The following is a 23,282-nucleotide window of genomic DNA, read 5'->3' on the forward strand; positions in this document are numbered from 1 at the left end:
TCACTGCTAAAGCACAAATGGTTTACAAGAGTACAAAGTGCACCAGATTGATCGTTTCTACTTTGAAATGTACACATTTTCTTCCAGGGGTCCATGCTCATAGGCCTCCAAGAGAGTCCAAGGTCCACCCACCATTGTCTGTGGAAATCCTGTGGGAAACACTGAAGCAGTAAAAGAAGCTGATCATTTGTAAATGTTTAACTGCAGCTTTGTTGGAATCCACTCATGTTAACTCAAGAGAAGTGTAGAAGCGTTCAGTTATAATGCTCTTATAATCAGCAACAAAAGTGAACTGCGGCCTATAGAGGCCCGCTGCAGACCCCGCTGCTACACAGAGCGCTATCGCCTGTTCATTCAAAGATGACTAAACTTCAACAATGCACTTCCGTGTGACGTGGATCAGATGAACGGTTCTAGAAGTTTGCAAAGGACACGCACGCACGCGAGGGACAAAGTAAGATCTGTAGTTGCCAGTACTTTCTAGCACAACTGATGGCAAATTAATATATGAAAATAGCCTAAATAACTATACAAATTATTAATATTTTATTTATGTTGGAAATTGCCGCTTTTTCTGATACCTCAGATCTTAACCTATAGCCACTTGTAACCTCCATGGCAAGAGCCTTTCTGCATCAGTAAAGTGGAATTAACTACTTTTTTTACTTACTTTGTATATTACTTTTAAAGTAACAAAGTAAAGTTTAAAACAGACGGCAATGTTCTTTTAGCTTCTGTGACTGAGATGAACTCTTCACAATGACGATACTTCCAGCAGTAGAAAGCAGAGCAAAGTGACATCTGCATGAATGCAGGCAAGTGACCGTCTGCTGAAGCCATATTCAGTTCATGTTCATGTTTCAATGTGAAGATGCATACCGACCCTACGCGTGTCCACGTTATCGTAATAAACATACCCGGCAGAAAAATCAAATGGCGTTCTGGTAGCGCAGTAACACAACGTAACATGACTTCCATTAATAACTGTAATATAATTACTGTCATGGAAATAGTAATCCCTCATTCTACAGCATGTTTAGCTGTTCAAAGTTCTTTCATTTTCAGAGTGATCTCCTTCTGCTTTAACTGACTATCTCTCAAAAACACCTTTGCTTAATAAGAGCATTTGGGGCAGGGGCTGAAAGCTGCTGACAGTGAGAAATGGTCAGTATTAAAACTAGATCCACAATGGAGTCGGAGGAAACCCTGGCTGCATTTCTTTTACACCGAAGAACAAATGTGTGCTAATGACTCGTCCTTGCATGAAGCTCAATCTGGATAGAGGAGTGTTAGAGGTGGTCTTTATTCAGCAGGGCTGTGTAGAATCATGGAGCATTAATTTTACAGCTGCAACATTACATACATGCTAAATAAAATTCAGCTCACAGGACGACTTTGAAGGTTTTTCCTCCAGCATGCATGATCCACTACAGGCCATGAATAACGGCCACAAGACCCTCAGCTTCATGAGGGTGGCGCCGGGCCACGCTCGCCCTTTTGGCAGGAAGTAAATGTGCACACATGCCGCTTTTTCCTGACATGAAAACTCCACAACAGACAGACAGACACAGACACACAGACACACAGACACACAGACACACACACCAGCCTCGGAGGCCAGCGGGAGGTTGATTAGCCAGTCCTGATATATTGAAACGTGGCTTTAGAGAAGTGCCAGTGCTCGGGCGCCCTGGTAAAAGCATTAAAAATGCAAAGCAGGGCCCTTTTAGCGTCTGCCATGGCGCGCCTTGCATTTGAAGATAAATGCTGCACTGAAGTGCCTCGCCTGAGTGGCTGTGGCTGCGAGGAGAAATCAGAAAGCTGCTTAATCCCCGAGAGCTCCAGCGGGGTCCTCGGCACATGTCTGGGCCCGGGGTTTCCAAACCTGAACAGAGAAACACATTAACCCAGACTGCCACTGTGCTCCAACACACTCCGCTGTTTCCCATCTAAGACAGATAGAGTGCAGAGAGCGGAGGAGTGGCTGGGGCACCTCCTTTGTTCCTCTCTCTATTTGTAACAGAGACTGTAGTCGGGAGTGGCTTTCGGTGGAATCGACTCTGCTGTTGGCGTCCGCGGTCACAAGAGGAAAGTTCCCTGAAGTCCCAAGTGAGTGGCACCGGGTCACACACTGACAGTTGAAAAACAAAAAGAGAAGGGAAAGACAATCCCCACCCGCCGCTTCTCCCCTCCCCGCCGAGCTGTCAGATATCAATCTGGAGTGTTTCTTGAGGGAGCGGGGAGGCTGCTCTGTATCGCGGGATCAGAGAGTATGGTCGGTGCAGATAAGTGGGATCGGTGAGGGATGGAGGGAGGGGTCCTGTTCCCTCTCACAGCTGACATAAAATGTTACACCACAAACTGACACAGTCCACATACTGGCACTCTTTTTAGGGCCAGAAGAAAAAAAGTCGTAATGAAAACTAATTGTAAAATAACAAAAGTGTCGCAGCCAGTATATAATTATATACACTTGATGTTGTTTTCTTAAAAATCAACATTATCGCGAACCCATTAAGCTGACTAATTCAGGTTAATGTTTTGGCATAAAGCTGACCAACTGAATTTAAATCCAATAAGTAATCAGTACACCTATCATCACTGTGTTCTGTTTCTTTCTTGCAGTTGCCTGTGCAACATTCAGTTGTTGAATTGGTGCACGAGGACTTATTTCGTGCTAACGGCAGTTAATATCTGCGAGTGTGAAGTAATAGAATTTGCTCATGAGCATGTTTTACCACGCTTGAGAAGTTGGACATAAATCCAACGACACAGAACATCTCCCGCCCCGTTGTAGAGAATCTCCAGCTCTCTGAATGTGAGTGACTGAGTGGGTTCCTTGTGTCAATGTACACATGTACACCTGACTGTTGACTCGTAACATGTGAACCTGTCCTTAAACCCCTTATTAAGTTTAGGGTGACATTTCACTGTATTTGTCGTAGAGATTTGATCTTAATGACTGAAGTGCACAAATCATTGGATTTTTTTTGTCATAATACACTTGAACTCAGAGGCTCCACATGACTTACAGTGGAGGCAGACACCACTGCTTTAAAATTCTGTGGAGTCCTGATGCTTTGTTACCTGACCGTGCTGCAGGCTGGAGAGACTCTAGCCTTTAGAGTTTCAGCCGATTCTGCTTAGTCGTAATTTTCTTTTCTTTTTTTCTATACTACGCAAAAAAACAAGAGACTCTCTAGAAACAGAGTCTCTGCAGGGCAGAGAAGCACATTTAAAAAAAAAAAAAAAAAAAAAACCATATAAAGTGCTTTATTTATGGAATTCTGCAAGGGTTCTGGCGTTTGTGACAGCAGGGAATGATTTTAAACATTTGTTTCAATTATTTCCCACCAGGCTCTTTCCTTCCTGCTTTTGTATTCAAATAAAATGATAACAGTGTTTTTTTTTGCCAGTGTGAGTGGATTCCTCCTGCCTCAGTTGCACCAAGACCAAATCCACATCTGTTCCCACTGACTATATATTCTGTACAAAAAGTTACCAATGTTTATTCTCTGCTCATGGGAGCACACTATCACCTTGTGCAACTCTCTGATAACCTTAAGGACAGCATGAGGCAAATGAGAGCTCCAGTTCATTATTTGTAATCAATGCAGATCAATCATTCGGCCAACGCTGACATCGGCTGCACTCTTAATTACTACGGATCACGTTTTAAACTCCTGGTGTGTCAATACACACCGTGCCTCTCACTTGATGTTTCTTGGGCTCCGGAGACATCTCTTGCGGGATGAATTTGATCGGTCCTTTGATCTGCCTCCTGGACCTTTTGGTGCCGTCTGGCAGCGTCTCCATGGCGATATCGGCCTCATCGCTGCTGGCCTGGTCACACTCGGAGCATTGCCTGAGGGGAAGGAAGAGAACTCCTCTCACTGACCTGTATTGATTTTTATTATCACAGACACAAATCTTTACTGTAAAAAAAAACAACAACAGCTTATTCTCATCAAAAGGGGGAAACAACTTAAGAGACACAATAGAGCTGAGTGAAAAAAATAAAATAATCAATATACAAACATGTTCTTGGTCCTTGGTCCAGACTGAAATATCTTGACCGATATTTGATTGACATCAATCTAATTTGGTACAGCTCCTAATGACTTTGTGGTTCATCATGAGATTTGTGGTTCTCAGTGAAATATCTTAACAACTATTGGATGACTTCCCATGAACTTTGATACGCACATTCATGTCGTCAACTGGATGAATCGTATTAACTATGATTTCAGTATTTAAGAAATTAAGCGACTTGATGGAAACAAGCAAAATGAACATGTTAGCTAGCTCTATAATCCAGATGACCAATCATAATGTTTGAGCAAAAAAATATGTTTTTCTTCCAAGAAGCTTTTACCATCATTAAGTCAGAATATTTGACTTCTTTTGACATGCTCATCATCCTCTGCTGCACTTTGTATTTACAACTAATTAGCTAATGTTGGCTCAAAGCACCACTGTTCCTAAAGCTGCTAGCATGGCTAAAGAAACTTGTTGTATCATTTGTAGTTTGTTGTGTTGATGCTGTTGTTTTTTTTGACTACATTATTCCCCAAAAGTTCATAAAAATAGAATGGTATCTTAAAACCATTCTGCATTCTCTCTCTGACCAGCAGGGGGCGACTCCTCTGGTTGCAAAAGGAAGTATGTTTGTATAGAAGTCTATGAGAACATGACCCTACTTCTGACTAGATTTATTCCCTCAGTAGATATTGTAAACATGAGTTTATGGTCTCAATCTCTGCAAAAAAACACAACATGGCGACGGCTGTAATCTAAGATGGCGACAGCAAAATGGCTGAACTCAAGGCTTCCACAAACCAAAGGGTGACAGCACGATGACTACGTCCACTTCTTATACTGATGAAAAGTGGACGTAGTCATCGTTTTAGCCTCCTCTGTCAAGTTGCAGTTTACATCCATGACTGTTCAAATTAATAAAGAGGGATAAAAACCCTGCAGTCTATGGGTACACAATAAACTGGACAAACTATCATTCAGAGTAAAAAGCCTGAAATATACTGAGTGGAGCATATGGTTATCAGTGTGTTTTTGCTGATGATGGATCGCACATCCACATTTATGAGAGGTAAGACACTCAGTATTTCACCCACAAAGCTAAGATAAATGGAGGTAAACACCCTCAGCTCCTGGAATCGATTCAGCACTTGCTTAAGTCTAGACCCAAACCTTATCAGATGTCCTTGCCAATACACAAACCCATGAGATAATTCTGATATTTACTGCATCGAGTCAACGTTAGACCTAAGAATAAATACAGTTCCCATAAACAAGCCGCCTCCTCTGTTTGTGGTAGAGAAGAGCACAGTAGCCTGTAGTCTCTGTGGCTTTTTCAACGTTCACCACCGGGTAATTAGTTATGACTCTACATCCACACACTTTCATCATTCAAAAGGCTTCTTATTTTCAGTCAAACGAATGCTAAATGAATTACTCCAGACACAGACAGATTGTGTTAGACAAACACAAACACGTCCTGTATTGTAATAACAGCTGCGTCTCCTCAGTTTGTTAATTCAGCAGAGATTCTCTCTTCACCAACTGAGAAAGAAGTACTTCACTAAGCGATGAATATCTCAGAGCTATTGTATATGGAAAAAAAAAAGAGAAGCCCTAAATCTCCTGTCTAGATAAGGAAGTGCAGTAGTTGAGAGAAGAGACTGACATTTCCACCATCTCAGCATCCGTCATGTGATAATCTCGCTGCCACCGACTGGCCTCAAATGTCAGAACTCATAGGAATAAACATCCTCTGGATCCCAATGTGTTGCTACTGCTAGCAGACGGACTATGAATATGTGAAGCACTCCCTGTTCATATTCACACAATGAAGATGTTTTAGGGTTAGGGTTATCAAAAGTATAGATTTTTCTTGAAGTATCAAGTCAATATTTATGGAGTAATGACTAATCAGTATGCTTTATATTTCATACCAGGATGGCCCTCCAGTATCCTAAACCTAATACCTAAAGTAATCCTAATACTCCACGGCACCAGTTTTGGTTTGTGAGCAAAAAGAAGAAAAAAGATCCCCAGGTGAAGTTGTGAAGTAGATCAATGTAGGGCTGTGAAATTATACTTGATGTTCAGCAGAGTTGGCCAGTTACTAACACGTTAGTTAAGTCTAAATTCAATGTAAGGCCTATTAAAGGATGGTGAGGTAAAACATGATGACCAATCATACTGTGTAAGGCTTTGTGGCATGGTGACTGAATATAGAAATGTAGGGAAACGTAATGCATTCACTTAAGGAATAAAAAACAGTTTGTTTCCAATGAAAACTTTTCTCAGAATTCTGAGATAATAATCTGGTTAGAGGAGACTAGAGATGCACCTATTGATTGGCAGCCAATCCAAACTGGCAGAATTTCATGTGATCAGCCATGACCAGTGACTAGCAGATCAGTCTCATATTCCCCTTATTTCACAGTCTCTCTCTCACTTCATAATCACAAAGATAATGCATCTTAATCAACAATATTAAAGTTGTTGTTTTAACCCGAGGAAATTTGAGTTTCACTATATGATATGGCAAATATCTGGTTGAAATCAGCTAAAGGATTTGCTTGTTCCCCCAGATGAAAATGTATAAATGTTTGCTTATGTATTTATTACTTTGTCCCTTTGTCTCTTTTTTAGTTGAATCTGTTGTCTGTGTTTTTTTTGTGAGTTTGTCTGCAGCTTCAAATGTGCTGTTATTAATGTGCCTATTATTTTGTTGAGACAGGGGCCCTGCCTCCACTTGTGGTGTTCCTCTAATATTCTCTGCACTGTCTTCACTGTCATGTTGAATCATGTCATGAAGCACAGCTGCATGTACAGTGGAAGCTCTGCAGCCAGCAGATGTAAAGACTGATGGAGCAGCACACTGATATGTGAGCGTTCCTCCTGAGGAATCTTGAACTCTGTAACCTTCACTGATGGCTCTCCAGCAGTCTGGGCGTGTGTCTGGTTCCTCAAGCTTACAGTGATCCAAAGAATACACTTGTAACTCATCAGCAACTGACAATCATTTTGTCTATGTGTTTTTTAGGTCCCATACTTTCAGGATGTGTCCTTGCACAGTATCTGTCCCATGTATGGCTCCCTAACCCCCTTGTGTCTCCGTGTCTCTCACCAGTAGCTGTTCTTGGTCTTCTTGGGCATGCGTGTGAGTGGTGGCTCCAGGCAGCCCAGGTGATAGTAGAGCTTGCAGGTGTCACACAGTACCAGCAGATGTTGGTCCTGGTTCTTCTTACAGATGCCACAACTGCAGGAAAACATGTGCAATAATGTGTGAGAAAAGGCCAGCTATTGGTTATTTAGCAGAAAAGGCAGTGTTTGAGACAGACAGAACAGCCTTATAGATTTTTGTTTTACCATAGACAAAGGGATTATATAGATTGTAAATCACACAATCAACCCTGAATGGTCTAAAAACAATGATGGGCTTCTGCAGTACAACACTTGTTACTGCCTCTGGCATCTGATGATATTTTCACTATGTTTACTTCATTTAACCTTCATCTTTAATCCTTCCTTTTGGTTGCTAAGCATCTCTCAGGGCACAGTACGTTCACCTGTAGAGGATTGCTGGCAGGCTGGATGACTTCCCTGGGGATCCTCCCTCCTTCTTGCTGGGCTTCCTCTCTTTTGGGGCTTTCAAAACAGCTGGGGTGTTCAGTTTCTGCCAAAAAAAGATACACAAGTGTTTTCATGTTGCAGCTATGAGCAGCAACATTTCTTCCCTAAACAGTGACCCGGTCCATAGCTTTACCCATCCCCTGTCCTCTGGGTAACCCACAGAACACAACGTTTCCACACGGATTGTTACTTTCTGAAGGAGGTAGATATAATCAAAACTGTCAACAATGAAGTTAGTGGATGTTTCAGAATAAAGTTTAAAAAAAGTTGATAACGAGGAATCCAAATGATCTTAATGGTTGCAATTGCTGAATCTTATAGCTTTTGATATCAGGAAAAAAAGCCAGTATCACAAAGTATCTGACATCCCACTGTCATTTCTGTGCTCACACTTGCAAAATGTTACAAGGTTAGAGAATATGTATTTCAAAAGTGATTTAGATCACTCCTGTAGAGTGCACTTGGCACAAGGAGCAGACAAAGATATTCAGTGGTGGAAGAAGTATTCAGATTTTAAACTTAAAGGCAACACAAAGTCACTGTACACCATGACAAGATCTCAACTTAATTGATTAACATAACATTTTGTTTTCGTTATTTCTCAAAAACGCGTCCTAAATTTAATCTAATTTAAGTTTTAAAATCAGTAACGTGATAAGTTATGTTTTATGGCGGAAGCTAAGTGGCATCATTATTTTAATACAAATGTATGGATTTATGGTTTATAATTGAGTTGATAACAATCGTTACATACTTGCCAAGCAAGGGTCTGTTCGTCCAATCAGGTTTAGAAGAGTTCATTTTGTTGATACATTAAAAGACAAAACTGTTGATCATCTAATGTGTAGACTTGAATATTCTGTCCCCACCCACTACACACTTTGAATGAAAGTTAAATTGTAGGCTGGTGTTGCTAAAGTCAGAGTTGTATTGCCTGCTTTGTGTTGGCTGAGAGTTTAGATTATCCAAATAAAGCGTTAGCCAAAGCAGAGCTGTGAAAGTTCCCTCACAGCAAAGTTGTGAGGAGAAGCGATGGGAACATCTTGTATGTGGCAGGTGAAAAGCAGCAGTAGACAGCCATTTTATTCTCCCCTGTATCTTGGGTGCATTGCTGCCACGTAGGTTAATTAGAAAACTTATCTCGTAGGGACCGAGTTTGTCACTAAACAGACAAGGTTTCCTCTGAGGAGCACTAATCTGGACGGGTTCGCTTTGCCTACAGCGCCCAGGGAGAGTCCCCGCAGGGAGGCCTGATAGATGGGGGGGCTATCTCCTCAACCTGGACTGCAGGCTGCCCGCGTCCGACCACAAGGAAGTGTCTCTACTGCTGATATGGTGCAGTTTCAACATTGTTAACATGCTTTATCGGACAGATGAAGATGTTTAAAAAGGGTCCAGATTATAAACGGTGAGTGGAAACGGCCAGGCGCACAGACATGCTTTAGGCCGTCTGGCTTCCTGCCACACTGCTGTATCCTCAGGGAAAACTGAAAACATTACAGTGCAGGAGCAAACTCGAACACTTTCTGTTGCCGAGCAGATTCAATATTCAATACAGTATTATCATGAATATCTAGTTGTGGCACAAAACAACAGTCTGTTGATCCAATCTGTAAATTGTTTTAACTATTTCTCCCCACAATAATGCAAAAATACATTTAATAGTGTTTATTTTAACTGCAGATCACTCCAGTGATGAAAGGAATCCACATTACAAACATTATAAGTTTTAAGTCAAGTACTTGAGGGAAAGGGTTGCTATGACTAACAGTGATGACATTCTTCTATGTGTCACAACAATAGATTGACTATTGATCTAGGGTTTATTATCTTGCTAAATTCTTTAGTTTTCCAGAGATGAAGATTGAATAAAACATTGAAATCTTAATCAGACACAATTTATATATTCATTTTAGGTTTAAATTTGAACTGAAATAAGGAATTTAAGAAACAATATATAAAATAATCAATCAATTAGTAGTTAGATTAATCAAAGAAAATCTTTATATCAATCATAATAAAAAATATATTTTTTACATGCTTGATTTCTATGTATTTATTTGTTACATTTTGTTTTACAAAGTTATGAAAGCAATGTTTAAATCGAGCCTGATGTTGCCTCACACAATAGAGAATAATCCCAGTCTCTTCCACACAGAGGCATACAGTTTATTAACGAAACAGGTAACGGATCAGTTTCAGCAGATAACAAAAGCCCATGTATTGGTTCTGAAAAAGCCAAATCACTGTATCCCTGGTAATAATGTACTTCATAATAATGGCAGCCCCCTCAAAAATGTCAACGTGTCTAGCCTACTCAAGTCTGGCCTCTCCAACCAGCGGCAAACAGCCAGCTGATATCAACTCAGTCCTTCAATCATGATGTTTATGTTTAGTAAAACCAATTTGCTCAGCCTCCACCTTTGCCTGAGATAAGTTTTACAACCACTAAAGCAAGTGCGTCTTCAGTGTAGCTGTTAGTGCTGGAGGAGACGGAGAAAATCTATTATCCAAACATTTTTGATGAAAAACCTCACTACGATTGTGCGACTATGTTGTCAGGTGAGAATTTTAATAAATAATCATTGGTAATGTGGATATAATGACTTAGAGTAAAAGCAAATAATACTGTGTTCAGAAAATGTGATCACTTTACTGGTATGCAGCCTTTAAAACCAGGAATAGAAAACACATATATTACAATATGATGATATCCACAATCAAAGAGAATATGCAGTCTCATATCATCATATTGACATAATATCGAGAAGTTGCCCAGCCCTAGTTGCCATGTTGTTATTAAGTGCACATTTGCAACCTTTCCAGCCTTATTTGTCAACATTATACAACATTTGCTATTTTCAGCCTCTCAAACTTAGAGAATTTGCTGCTTTTCCCTGTTTTCTATTAATATAAATAATAAAATAAACAATAAATTAAACATATTTGGGTTTTGTAAAATAACAGATTAAGCAGATTATTCAATATTGAAAATAATCATTAACCTTTTTTGTTGGACAACATTAAATTCAGAAGTCAACTGAACTGTGCATTATTCTTTCTGTTTAGTTTAGGTTATATTAATGATCCACCATATTTCTGATTTGCTATAAGATAAGATAAGATAAGATAAGATAATCCTTTATTAGTCCCGCAGCGGGGAAATTTGCAGAAATATATTATATATATATAATGAGTACATAATCTATTGCTTACGCACAGCTTCAACTTTATTCAGAGACTGGTATCTATTCCTTTCGATTTTATAAAATTTAATTCATTTCATGCAATACTGTGCTTGTGACTTTTGTGTAATTCCTGGTCATACTGTTTCATAATCAAATTTCGTGACTCAAATTATCATATATTATTGCAGTTTGGAGATAATAAATGTTCTGGTACATCATGTTGTGGTTTGTGCAGGAGTTTTTTCTACAGTATTAGTGAACCTGAAAATGAACTAATTTCATTCGCTCTTTTTTTGGTTCAAGCGTATAGAAGAGAACAATACCTAAACTAATAGAAACTTCATATCTCGTGACTCAGAAGCAAAATGATTTATTGAAGATTGTTTTAGTGCAGCTATGCACTCCAAGGCCAAGGCCACCAAAGGTTCACTGCTGGGGAAAATATTGGCAGTGTGCGCTGCAGGAGGAAGTGTCGGTCTGCCCGGCCTGCCCATGCACACAGATCAACTGTTTCAGCCTTAGTCGGCCAGAGTCTGGGCTTCTTGGTCAACCTCAGTGCCCTGCTGAACAGGCTTCCACTTTCAGTCTGTAAGCTAGATACACTCACCACATTTAAGAGGAGGCTTAAGACTTTCCTCTTTGATTACACTAATAGTTAGAGCAGGCTCAGGTTTATAGTTAGGGCAGGCTCAGCTTTATAGTTAGAGCAGGCTCAGCTTTATAGTTAGAGTCAGCTCATTTCTATTATTATTATTTTTACTATTAATGTTTTATTATCATTATTCTGTTATATCCACTGCTGCTGTTATTAGCTGTCATCATTTTATATTATTCTGCTATTATTTGTGCTACTACTGCTATTACTTTTCTCTTGATGAATCGACTATGTTGTAAATTTATTATGTTGTTCATTTTGTACACATGAGATCTATTGCACCTCTGTCCATCTTGGTAGAAGGATCTATCCTCTGTTGATATCTCGGCGGAGGTTTCTTCCTATTTTTTACACTTATCCCTGGTATAATATCTGCTGCCCAGTAGCTGTTTGTGCCTCATGGCATTTTAAAGTGGCTGGTTGAAAATGTCTTCTGCGTGTTCTCTTGTGAAGACGCCAGGAGCATCAGGAACAAAAGCTCTGAGTGTGAACTGGAAGAAGGATGAGAGTCCCGGTTGGGGACATCAATAATTTCTGCAAATGCACAGGCAGGATGACAAATAGGAGATGAAAATGTGTCAGATAGATGACACAAAAGCATGCAGTGCTGTGACTGATGTTGCTACTTAAATCGTACGTGTTCATAATTAGGTGATTTATGGTGGTTGTTGCAGATTCACTGCCAGTCTCCTTATAGCTCCTGTCCATTCTGCTGCCTCACCACCGCATTAGCATCATTCGACCATTCATCTACACGGCTCATACTTCTCAACGACCATATTTTTAATAAGGCTTTTTATGGCTTTAGCTGGCACTTATATACATTAAAACCCCGAAGGAGTACCAGGTACCACATTGGAAATAATGGATAATAGTCCAGGTAAACTGTCAGAGTTAACAGTTCCCTTTGATCTTAGAGGTCAAGACACTATTGATTGCTATGAGTGACTAGAATATATTTACAAAAAATATTATGGACAACCAAAAATGCATAAAAAGCTAAAGGAATTATTAACATCATGTATGATTCCTGGCTGGACCGCTGCAAAGCGGAGGGCCAACATTATAAACGCAAAAGTCTGAATGTATCAGTGAGCGAGTGATTAAGTAGCACCATAGGTCGGTCGAGTTGGAGTTTCCTATTGGCCCGATGCTCTCTCAAAGTGAAGAGTCACGACAATGTTTCAGCTGGTAACTTCTTTGCCAACATGATCAATGTTACTTAATATACAGCGGGTAAAATAAGTATTGAACACGTCACCATTTTTCTCAGTAAATATATTTCTAAAGGTGCAATTTTCACCAGATGTCGGTAACAACCCAAGTAATCAATAAATACAAAGAAAACCAAACAAATACGTTCAGAAATTAAGTTATGTGTAATAAAATGGAATGACACAGGGAAAAAGTATTGACTGCACAACATTTAGACAAGCCTGTGAAATACTGGGAGAATATAGTCTGGTCAGATGAGACCAAAATTGAACTCTTTGGATGCCATAATACACACCATGTTTGGAGGTCAAATGGCACTGCACATCACCCCAAAAACACCATACCAACAGTGAAGTTTGGAGATGGGAACATCATGGTGTGGGGCTGTTTTTCAGCATACGACACTGGCAAACTTCATATAATTGAAGGAAGGATAAAAATCTGCTGCTATCTACCAGGATGATGAAGATGAAACAAGGGTGGACATTTCAGCAAGACAATGATCCCAGACACACAGCCAAGGAAACTCTCAATTGGTTTCAGAGAAAGAAAATAAAGCTGCTAGAATGGCCCAGCCAATCACCTGACTTGAATCCAATAGAAAATCTATGGAAAGAACTAAAGATCAGAGTTCATAGAAGAGGCCCACGGAACCTTCAAGATTTGAAGACTGTTTGTGTGGAAGAATGGGCCAAAATCACACCTGAGCAACGCATGCGACTAGTTTCTCCATACAGGAGGCGTCTTGAAGCTGTCATTACAAACAAAGGCTTTTGTACGAAGTATTAAATAAATTTCAGTAAGCGTGTTCAATACTTTTTCCCTGTGTCATTCCATTTTATTGCACATAACTTAATTTCTGAACTTTGGTTTTCTTTGTATGTATGGATTACTTGGGTTGTTACTGACATCTGGTGAAAACTTCAGGTCAATAGGACCTTTAGAAATATATTTACTGAGAAAAATGGTGACGTGTTCAATACTTATTTTACCCGCTGTATGTGTGGTTGTTTTTGCTGCATAATGCATTGGTTGCTCTTCCTGATTAGTTTGACCTATAAAGTCTAAACTGGGGGGACTCTAAAATATGGCAATTTTCAGTGTGGCTGTTCTTTCTTAATTTTATATTTTCCTGTATATGTATATTGAGTTGTACTTTAATTCGAATAAAAAACAAAAAACTATGAAAATAAATCCTGTGTATGTGTTTACAAGTATCTTAATAATTACGAACACTCAAAGGTAATATTGGTTCAGGGTTTATGAGTAGGGCAACAGGTCAACGCACTGTGTCCGTTATTTGCTTTGCTGTGGGGTGGTTGTGTGGGTAAACCTATTTTGCATTAACATCAGCTTAGATAGGTGATGTTGAAGAGTGACTAGTGGTACAGTACTGTTGGGGGTTGGGTGGGTAATACCAGGGTAGGATGCTTGGAATGCAATTAGTTGTGCAATGCAGATGTTGAACATCTTTGTATTAACTGAAATGCTGCCAGGCGGCTCTTATGCGAGTCCTTTTGGCTGGGGGATCATTACAAGTAGACTCTTTTTTGTGTTCCACATCCATGTTGGACAATGGGCTAACGTGTGGGGGACAGAAAATGAGTAGTTAAAAATGACAGATATTGACAGCTGAGCTAACAAAGAACTAACTAAAGCAGCACCAATGTGTACATATAGGTGAACTATTCTATTGGCAGGGTAGGTGACATGTGGGCCAACTATTCATGAGCAACATCTCGGAGTAACCAATAGCAGTAACTGCTGTCTCACTAGGTCACGCATTCTGTTAGCACAATGAGTGGAGAGGAATAGGTCTATCCTGCTGCACCTTTTCTCACGAGCCAATGATATTCTGGCCCTTCTGAACCAACTTCAGAATAGAGTTTCTCTTGTAATACAATTACCTTTTACCTCTCTTGGTGGGGATTTGTCTTTTATATTTCAAATATATACACTTAAGCTGTGGAATTTGTCCTTCCCTCTCCTCTCCCTGGCGCCAGTCATAGTGCTCTACACTGCATCTTCAGTAAAGTTATGTAATTTGAGATTGTATTTCTAGAGATGAGACAAAGGAAGTCACAATAAGCTAAATCATAACCCATGGTTTATTTCTCTTGAAACGGTTCAGATCTCATGAAAGACCTAAGAAAGGGACATTTTTGTTTCCGAGTTGCACAATTAGATGCAGCTTATTAAATGTTAAATTGGACACACAGTCAATTATTACACTCTGATTTTACATTCTTCTAGAATATTAGTGGTTTGTACGTCTGTCTGTCTGTAACTGTTTATGCCATCTTATTCACACTTGGCAGTTGTATATATGTGATACATTTCTTAGAAACACATCACTTTATATACGTTTCTACTCTTTTAATTAGTCTGATCATCTATTCCATGATTCATATTTTACACTAAACTCTTTAGGGCCCCATATTTGTTTGCCAAAAATGTAAAACAAAAATAATATAAACAATATTTAATGTTGTGCCAATGCTGCTGTTTTATCACTATATACAACTGAATGCTGCACAGGAGACACAGGAATGCTGTGTGTAAACTCAAGTTTTAGCCTGTTTCAATAGAAAAACAAAAAGGTCTCAGTCTATTTTTGTAGATTGCCTTTCACATTCATTAAAAAACCCATCAGCCATAGTGGCACATCTTGGCAATTGGTTACCATAGGAACGAGAAGCAGGAGACGGCTTTTACTTCCCGACAGTCAGGTCTGACTTCATGGCAAATGACAGGTCAATCAGTCAGTGCAAAGTGAAAGGATTTTTATAAAAAGCAGGGTTATTACAGACCGCAGTGTCACACCACTGGTGGCCATGCAGGTTGCTAGTCCCAATCTAATTAGATCTCCATCACAAATCACTGCTACGCTAAAAAATAAATTCTACAAACAGGAGTGTTCTGTAAAGTTTTTCAGCAGCTAATATGTACGTGGAGAGCAGGACAGAAAAAGTGGGGAGATGGTGTGTGAGAAGGCAGTGATGGTGGTACCTGGCCCAGGATGCCCCCCAGCAGAGTCCACATGGCCTGGCCTTCACTCCGCAGATCTCCATTCACGTTGAGCAGCTCCTTCAGGGAATCGCAAAGCTGCAGGAGGAGAGAGGAGACAACGTGAGGCCGGGACACCACCGATTTACACACTTAGATTTGATCAAACATATCAAAGAGGAACATTAAAAGAATAAATATATATATATATAATATAATATATATATATATATATATAGGAGAGTGAGTTGTTTGTTAGACGAGAATAGTAGAATAGTAGTAATTTCATAGCAAAATATATGTTTTTCAGTCTTACGGCCTATTGTGACCTCCTGCCTTTAGGGAAAGTGTTTGAAATGTTCCTTATCTTTAATAATAAAAAATAGCTTAGCAGATTTACCAGTTGACAACAACAGATATTCAGTAAAATAAATGCTAGGGGTAGATCTTTGAGGCTTGCACTTCTGTGTGTTCCCAATGAATGAAAAACAAACGGACACATGTACCAAACTCCCACCGAACCATGATTTCTGTGTACTGTTACACCCCTAATTACAATAAAAGGTCAGTGTGATTTTAAATGAAGTTCTCTTACATCTGGATCAAAAGCCTATTTAATATTAAGCTACTCCCAAGCGCTGTATCAAAAGGCTTTCAGTCACAGGGGTAGAACCACGGACTGTATATAAGAAGTGGACATAGTCATCATGACGTCACCCATTGGTTTGGCTGTTATGAAGACTCGAGTTTGGCTATTTCGCCGTCGCCATCTTGGATTTCCGCCGCAACATGTTTTTTCCACAACCAATGAACGCAAGTTACCATATTTGGAATGCATAAACTCATGTTTACCGAGGTAATAGATCAAGTGAGAAGTAGAGTCATTTTCTCATAGACTTTTATACAACCAGACTCTTTGCATCTGAAAGAGTTGCCCCCTGATGGCCAGTAGAGAGAATGCAAGATAGAATGCATTTGCTTCACTTGGCAGAACCGGAGTTGCCGCATGGGTGGAACAGTAGCCTGTACATGTTAGAATACGCGCCGTTTCACCATTTATGTTGCAAGAAATTTGGAGTCAATGTAACATTTTAATGTCCATATAATCTGCAAGAGTTGAGCCTGGTGTCACAAAAATCAAACATTGTACTGGGCTCTACTCCTATATCAATCAAAAAGCCAGACTTGTAATGAAATTCTTCCACTGGAATTTTGTCCAAGGCCAAAGTCATGTAAGAGCAACTGAGGCATTGCAATTAGCAACACACACTCCATTAATACCGCTTAACACGCACGGCAGAAGACTGAACGCAACATTAACTCTTGTGACTTTTACTCTGCTGCTGTATTCCCTTCCTCGTGTTGACAGATGGAGCGGCAGCCTCTTCAGAGGTCACATGTTTGAGGGGAGATGAGAGTAAGGCTCACATGGGATCTCACCACGCAGCATAGTGAGGCCATGTCTAATGTGATGGTACTAGCTAAGCAGAACCTCGTCCATTAGAATATGAGGTAAGATGGCCACGTACTTAACAAAAGAGTTACAATATTACCAAATGCCACTTGAAACTAGAAATATTTCGCAAGAAATTTTGACTGTGTGGCTGCTACTGCCCGAAGAAGTTGCATATGTTAACAGTTCTGAGACAGCTGTATCAATGAGGTTAATTTAGGGTTAGTTTGGGGTTCATTTGAGGTACATTTGAGGTTCGTTTGGAAAAAAAGTAAGTCCAATCACATAAATAATACTAGAAAATGCATTTCCTGCAGAAAATGCATTGGAATGCAGAAAGCTGAAATCAGAGAGAGAGAGAGAGAGAGAGAGAGAGAGAGAGACATACAGGCAGACAGTGAGAGACAGACAGACATAAATACAGACAGACTGTGAGAGAGACAGATAGATAAAGATACAGATAGATAGAAAGACAGACAGATAGATATGAAGAGAAAAAGAGAGACACACAGAGAAAGAAAAAGAGAGAGAGACAGAAGACAAAGAGTGGGAGACAGAAGACAGACAAAGAGAGAGAGACAGACAGACAGAAAGAAAAACAGACAGACAGACAGACAGTGACAGAGACACAGAGAGATAGACAGACAGACAGACAGACAGACAGACAGACAGACAGACAGGAGTTATAACAATTCCTTTGCCTGAATATCTCCAAGTCATTTGTGTATGTGTGTGCGTGTGTCATTGTCTCTGTGTGTGTCAAACTGTACTAATTAGCTCACATCAATCATCTGCCAGCATGAAAGGTTACCATAGCAATATGACTTCAAAGAGACTCACAGGTACATAGGCTTTAAATGGAGTTTAAGCTGAGGCGCACCTCTCAAATTACTGCTGAAATCTCCCAAACCGTAGCTCCTATTTTCCTAAATAGCAGAACAACTTGAACAAGAATATGTAAAAATTGTGTCTGTAGTGTTAGAAATGTGGCTGTAGTGGCAATTTAGAAACGGGGTATGGTTCTCTGTGCAAGATTTTTTTGGAGTCTGAATTAACATGGGTCTCTATGGAGTAGATAGCTGGATTCCTCTCACTTTCAGGCTGCTGTGACCAAATGTATAAGTCTGTTGGATTCCATAGTGTTATGGACTAGGACAAGTTTATCTACAATTTGACCCAAAAAACTATGCCTGAAGAGTGAAAATTGTGGGTATTCTGGCAACTTTTAAATATTTTTTTCACAAGATTCTGAAGCTCCTCTCACTCTAGCGATGACATCAACCACTCTAAGTCTGAACATTCCATCCAATACACACCCATTATAAAATCTGAAAAAGGCTTAAATTTTCCTGAAACTTAAATTCTGATGTCATGAAATCTGTGGTAGCTATCAAAATGCCCATTTGGCCCAATATAGTCCAGAGTTATGTTAACGTTTTAAACCTCAAATATTTTTTTTACATTTAAGTATGACGAGTCAGTCTGGGTCCAAAGTTGAGTGTTTTTAAGCTCTCTCCACACCCAAAACGCATTCATCTCTATGGGAAAATTTCTCGCCGTTTTTCCCGGTTCCCGTGGAAACCGCTGGCGAATCTCTGAGAAAAGTCATAGCACACGATTCCCGATTAGGCCGCACGTTTTGATGTATTTTGATGCATGTGCTTGCAACGCAAGGCATGGGTGTGACAGCTAGTTTTGTGCTAAATCACTGTCTACTGTAACCTTCCTTAATTAGTCTGCCTGTATACCCAGGTGCTCCAATCACCATGGCAACCAGTTACACACACGAACAGAAGCATGAGTGCACGCTCACTGTGCGTGTGTCCTATGAATCTCTAATACAGAGATGAGAGGAGCGATAGCTCCTCATTCTCAAGTGCCCCTTTGGTCACATTTTAAACACCACAAACATAAAAATTAATCAACGCATTCGGCAGAGTCTTTTCTCTCTGTTGATAATAATATTTTAGCGATTTGACTCACGTTTTTTTTAAATGTACCTCAAATGAACCCCAAACCAACCCCAAATGAACCTCAATGATAAAGCTGACTTAGAACTGTCAATATATGCAACATCTTCAGGCAGTAGCAGCCACACAGTCAAAATTTCTTGCGAAATTTTCTAGTCTTCTTCTTCTTCTTCTTCTTATATTTCTTCTTCTTGTTTTTTGGCATCCAACTAGTTCTGCATACTTTCAGCTACAGAAACCGTTCGACTATCAAATTATTCAGCTCTTTCAGGACATTCCTGGTATGACTTTTCTCATTTCTACCTCATGCTTTTTTAAATATTAAGCAATATTCATATTTTTCATATAATGGTTCCCTATGGGGAAAATCCTCAAATCTTCTCAAACGTCTTCAACTTTGAAAGCTTTCTGTTTCCCCATACCTTCAGCTAGAGACACCATTTAAACTCTCAAATGTTCACAAAACCTTGAACTATGAAGGTATGATTCAGCTTATTTATATCTTGTACAGTTTTTTGAATAATCACACTTATGTTTAATGCCTTTTTCAGACCTTTTCTGAGTTTATAATGAGTGTGTACTGCGTAGCTTATAGCGCGTGATGTCATCACCAGAGTGGAAAGAAATCCGGAATCTTGGAAAAAAATATTTTAAAGTTGCCAGAAATCCCACAATTTTCACTCATCATTTTTGGTCAGAATGTAGATAATCTTGTCGTAGTCACACCCATCACACTGTGGAATCCAACAGACTTACACATTTGTTTCAGAGCAGCCTGACAGTAAGAGAAAGTCCAGCTATCTACTCCATAGAGACCCATGTTATTTCAGACTCCAAAAAGATCTTGCACAGAGAATAGTACCCCCTCTCTAGATTGCCACTACAGCCACATTGTTAACACTACAGACACAATTTTTACATATTCTTGTTCATCAAGTCGTTCTGCTTCTCATGGTCTGGTATTAAGTGAAAACGGCGCTAAGGTTTTAGGAGTTATCAGTAGTAGTTTGAGAGGTGCGCCTCAGCTTTAACTCCATTTAAAGCCTATGTACCTGAGTGTCTTTGAAGTCATATTGATATGGTAGCCTTTGATGCTGGCAGGTGATTGATGTGACCTAATTAGTGCAGTTATAACTCCTGTCTATCTATCTGTCTCTCTCACTGTCCCTCTGTCTCTCTCTTTTTCTCTTCCTCTCTGTTTGTTTGTCTGTCTCTCTCTCTTTCTTCCTTTCTCCCTCTCTCTTACTCTCTCTCTCTCTAATCTCTGTTTCTCCATCTCTCAATCTCTTCCTCTCTCTCACACATAATTTCTAATTTTCAGTTTTCTTCAATTCATTTAATTTCAATTGAATTTATACAGCCCCACTTTCATTTTTAACACTATCCACACAAATTACATGTCTACGTCTTCAGAAGAGTCTTGGGATTCTCAAAATGAAGTTATTAAATCAATACGACTTACAGAGTCTTGTTCAGCTAGAACCTTCTCTGTGTTATCACCAGTTATGGCCAACAGTGACTCAGCACTAATACTACTACTACTATTACTACTACTACTACTACTATTACTACTGCTACTACTACTACTATTACAACTACTACTATTATTGCTACTACTACTACTACAACTACTACTATTATTGCTACTACTACTAATACTACAACTTCTACTACTACTACTACTATTACGATAATACTATTACTACTACTACTTCTACTACTATTGCTGATTAAACAGTTTTTTCTACTAAACCACTGATACTACTGCTGCTACTGATACTACTACTGCTGCTACTACTACTATAACTTCAGCTTCTAAAACTACTACTCTTGTTATGACTACTTCTTCTACTATTACTACCACCTCTACAGTTTAACAGTTCAGCTTCCAGACTTTTCTCCATTGTATTTCAGCTCTTTGCTTCTTCTGATGATGCAGTTTAGCTTCCATATCTGCCAGTTTTACAATTCAACTACCAGGTTTTTTCAGCAGTGCAGTTCTTGGCTTTTGGGCTTTTTCAGGAAAGTCATTTGAAACTTCCACATTTTCAGCAATGCTCTGTGATTGATTCCAGCTTTCTGCATTCCAATGCATTTTCTGCAGGAAATGCATTTTCTAGTTTCTAGTTATTCTGTTCTATTTGACACATTTTCTCACTTAATCTTACACTTTCGACTGAACGCATATAGCAGCACTGCTGATGTTGAAGCTGTTGCACTGCAGAGGCCAGCAAAACTACAGGTAACAACACTATTAAAGCCTTGATTTAAACGATCTACAGCAAATGGTATAAAATGCATGAATCATGTACAAGCAAGTTGAACTAGTCTATTTAGGCACATCTTTGAATTCGAATAATGCCTCCTTTATAAAGCAGCTACATACTACACCATCGACTTGAGATAGGCTTGAGGTTTTTGTTTGCAAATAATGAACCTGAACCCACCTCCTTTTAAGACCAACATGGTCGCGTAGATGTCGCAAGTACATTTGGGCGCTGAGCTAGACGATGGCAACTGTGTCGGTCTGAAACTAGCAGTGACAGTTGGTGCTGTGCACCGCTTAATGCAGATAATATTTATGCAGGCAGGTGTGCAGTTAGTGACAGTGTGGGCTCCACAGTAGCTCAGCCAGCTTGAAGAAATAGCAGCGTGGGGGCGGGGCTTATCAAAGAGTCAATTTGGTAGAGAGGTACGTGTTCCCCTCAGGAAGAACTGTAACAACTTTAGTGATCCTCTGAATAATCCTCCAACACCATCATCGGATCAACATTTAAATTTGTCCAATACTTTAATTTATTACCAAATATAGTTTAGTGCACATTAGCAAATGTTAGCACGCTTACACACTAAGACGGTGATCTTGGCAAATATCATACCTGCTAAACCTTAACATCAAAACAAGAATTGCTGAATCCTGTTAGAATTCTTTTTTCACTATGATTTTTGCATTATAGATGTCTTTTAATCGGACAGAAGAGTGTACTTACTTTAAATATTTTCATAAATAACATTACAAAATAAATAACCTAAGATAATAAACCTGAAAGATAATCAAGCAATATACTTCAAGAGACACATTTTCTTTAGCTTGGTTTTTGAATGACACTGGTGGCTGGAGCCTATTCAGCTATACCAGGTATTTATCTCTGAGGTGATATTTCTGTGCTCAAATAGTCTTGTTTGTTAAATAACGTATGTTGGAAAAACTGCCTAAAAAATATTTGTATTATAATACAATATTAAATGAGTTAGAGCACTCTCTTGATTTTCATGCAGTAGAAATGACCCATCTTGTCGTGGTTCGGGTTGTGTTGCTCACCTTGTTGTACTCCACGTGCAGTTTTTCTTGCTCGCTCTCCAGCTTGTCTTTTAAGTTCTTCTGTTCAGAGATGTTGTCCTGGATCTGGATCATTCGCATGTTCCGCTCTGCATATCAATGGGACGAAAATCAATAGCACGATCACAATCTATATATACAGGAAAACGCACAAGAGAGTGTACTGATGGCAGATAGAGCCTCTGCTGCAGGCTAACGGAGAATGCTCTCAAGGTTACGGGCTCGTCAACACATCTGGCATCACAATAATTTATTTGGGGAGGAAAAAAACGCTTTTACAGTATTCAGACAATAACCAAAAGGGATATTTTAACACTGACTATGGATAAGTACCTCATACAGCCCCACTTCTTTACACCCTAACTATCCCTTTAACCATCCTGTATATACCAGTGGTACCAGAGATTTAACGTTAATCATCACAGTGTGAAATACAGTTTTACTGACAATCCTTATCCGCCAAAATTTTGTAAAATATGGAAACAGGACAACGGCATATTTGCTTTTGTAGTCGCCGATCTCAGCTAGTGTTACACTGTAAACAACCAGTCCATGTTTAATTTGACAGAAAGAGAGCTAGATACGTTAGCAGCACCACTAACAGCCAACGAATGAAAAGTTCCATTCAGTTACATTTCGATGCTTACAGGCTCTTTTGAGTAAAACTTAGTATTGGGCAAAGGCAAATGATAACGTTATCATGATGTGTTCACGTGTAATCTGGTAAAATGCAGTGTTGGTGAGAAACTCGAATAAATCCAGTTGTTTGATTGAGATGTTTTCAGAACAACAT

General features: G+C 39.4%; 1 protein-coding gene across 4 annotated transcripts in view; it reads right to left on the bottom strand.

Moving 5' to 3' along the window:
* The window catches only part of phf14 (PHD finger protein 14), a 99,502-nt gene that overhangs the window by 51,937 nt on the left and 24,283 nt on the right, over positions 1 to 23,282 (bottom strand). For 3 of the 4 annotated variants that reach the window (XM_054605403.1, XM_054605401.1, XM_054605404.1), the window contains exons 10-14: positions 22,472 to 22,578; positions 15,730 to 15,825; positions 7,599 to 7,705; positions 7,157 to 7,288; positions 3,703 to 3,865 (exon numbers count right to left, since the gene is read on the bottom strand). In XM_054605403.1, the coding sequence (XP_054461378.1) occupies positions 3,703 to 3,865; positions 7,157 to 7,288; positions 7,599 to 7,705; positions 15,730 to 15,825; positions 22,472 to 22,578 (605 nt within the window). The remainder of the gene's footprint in view (positions 1 to 3,702; positions 3,866 to 7,156; positions 7,289 to 7,598; positions 7,706 to 15,729; positions 15,826 to 22,471; positions 22,579 to 23,282) is intronic. The other variant, XM_054605402.1, reaches the window with a different exon arrangement.

This window comes from Anoplopoma fimbria, chromosome 10, assembly GCF_027596085.1.
Source record: "Anoplopoma fimbria isolate UVic2021 breed Golden Eagle Sablefish chromosome 10, Afim_UVic_2022, whole genome shotgun sequence".
NCBI lineage: Eukaryota > Metazoa > Chordata > Actinopteri > Perciformes > Anoplopomatidae > Anoplopoma > Anoplopoma fimbria.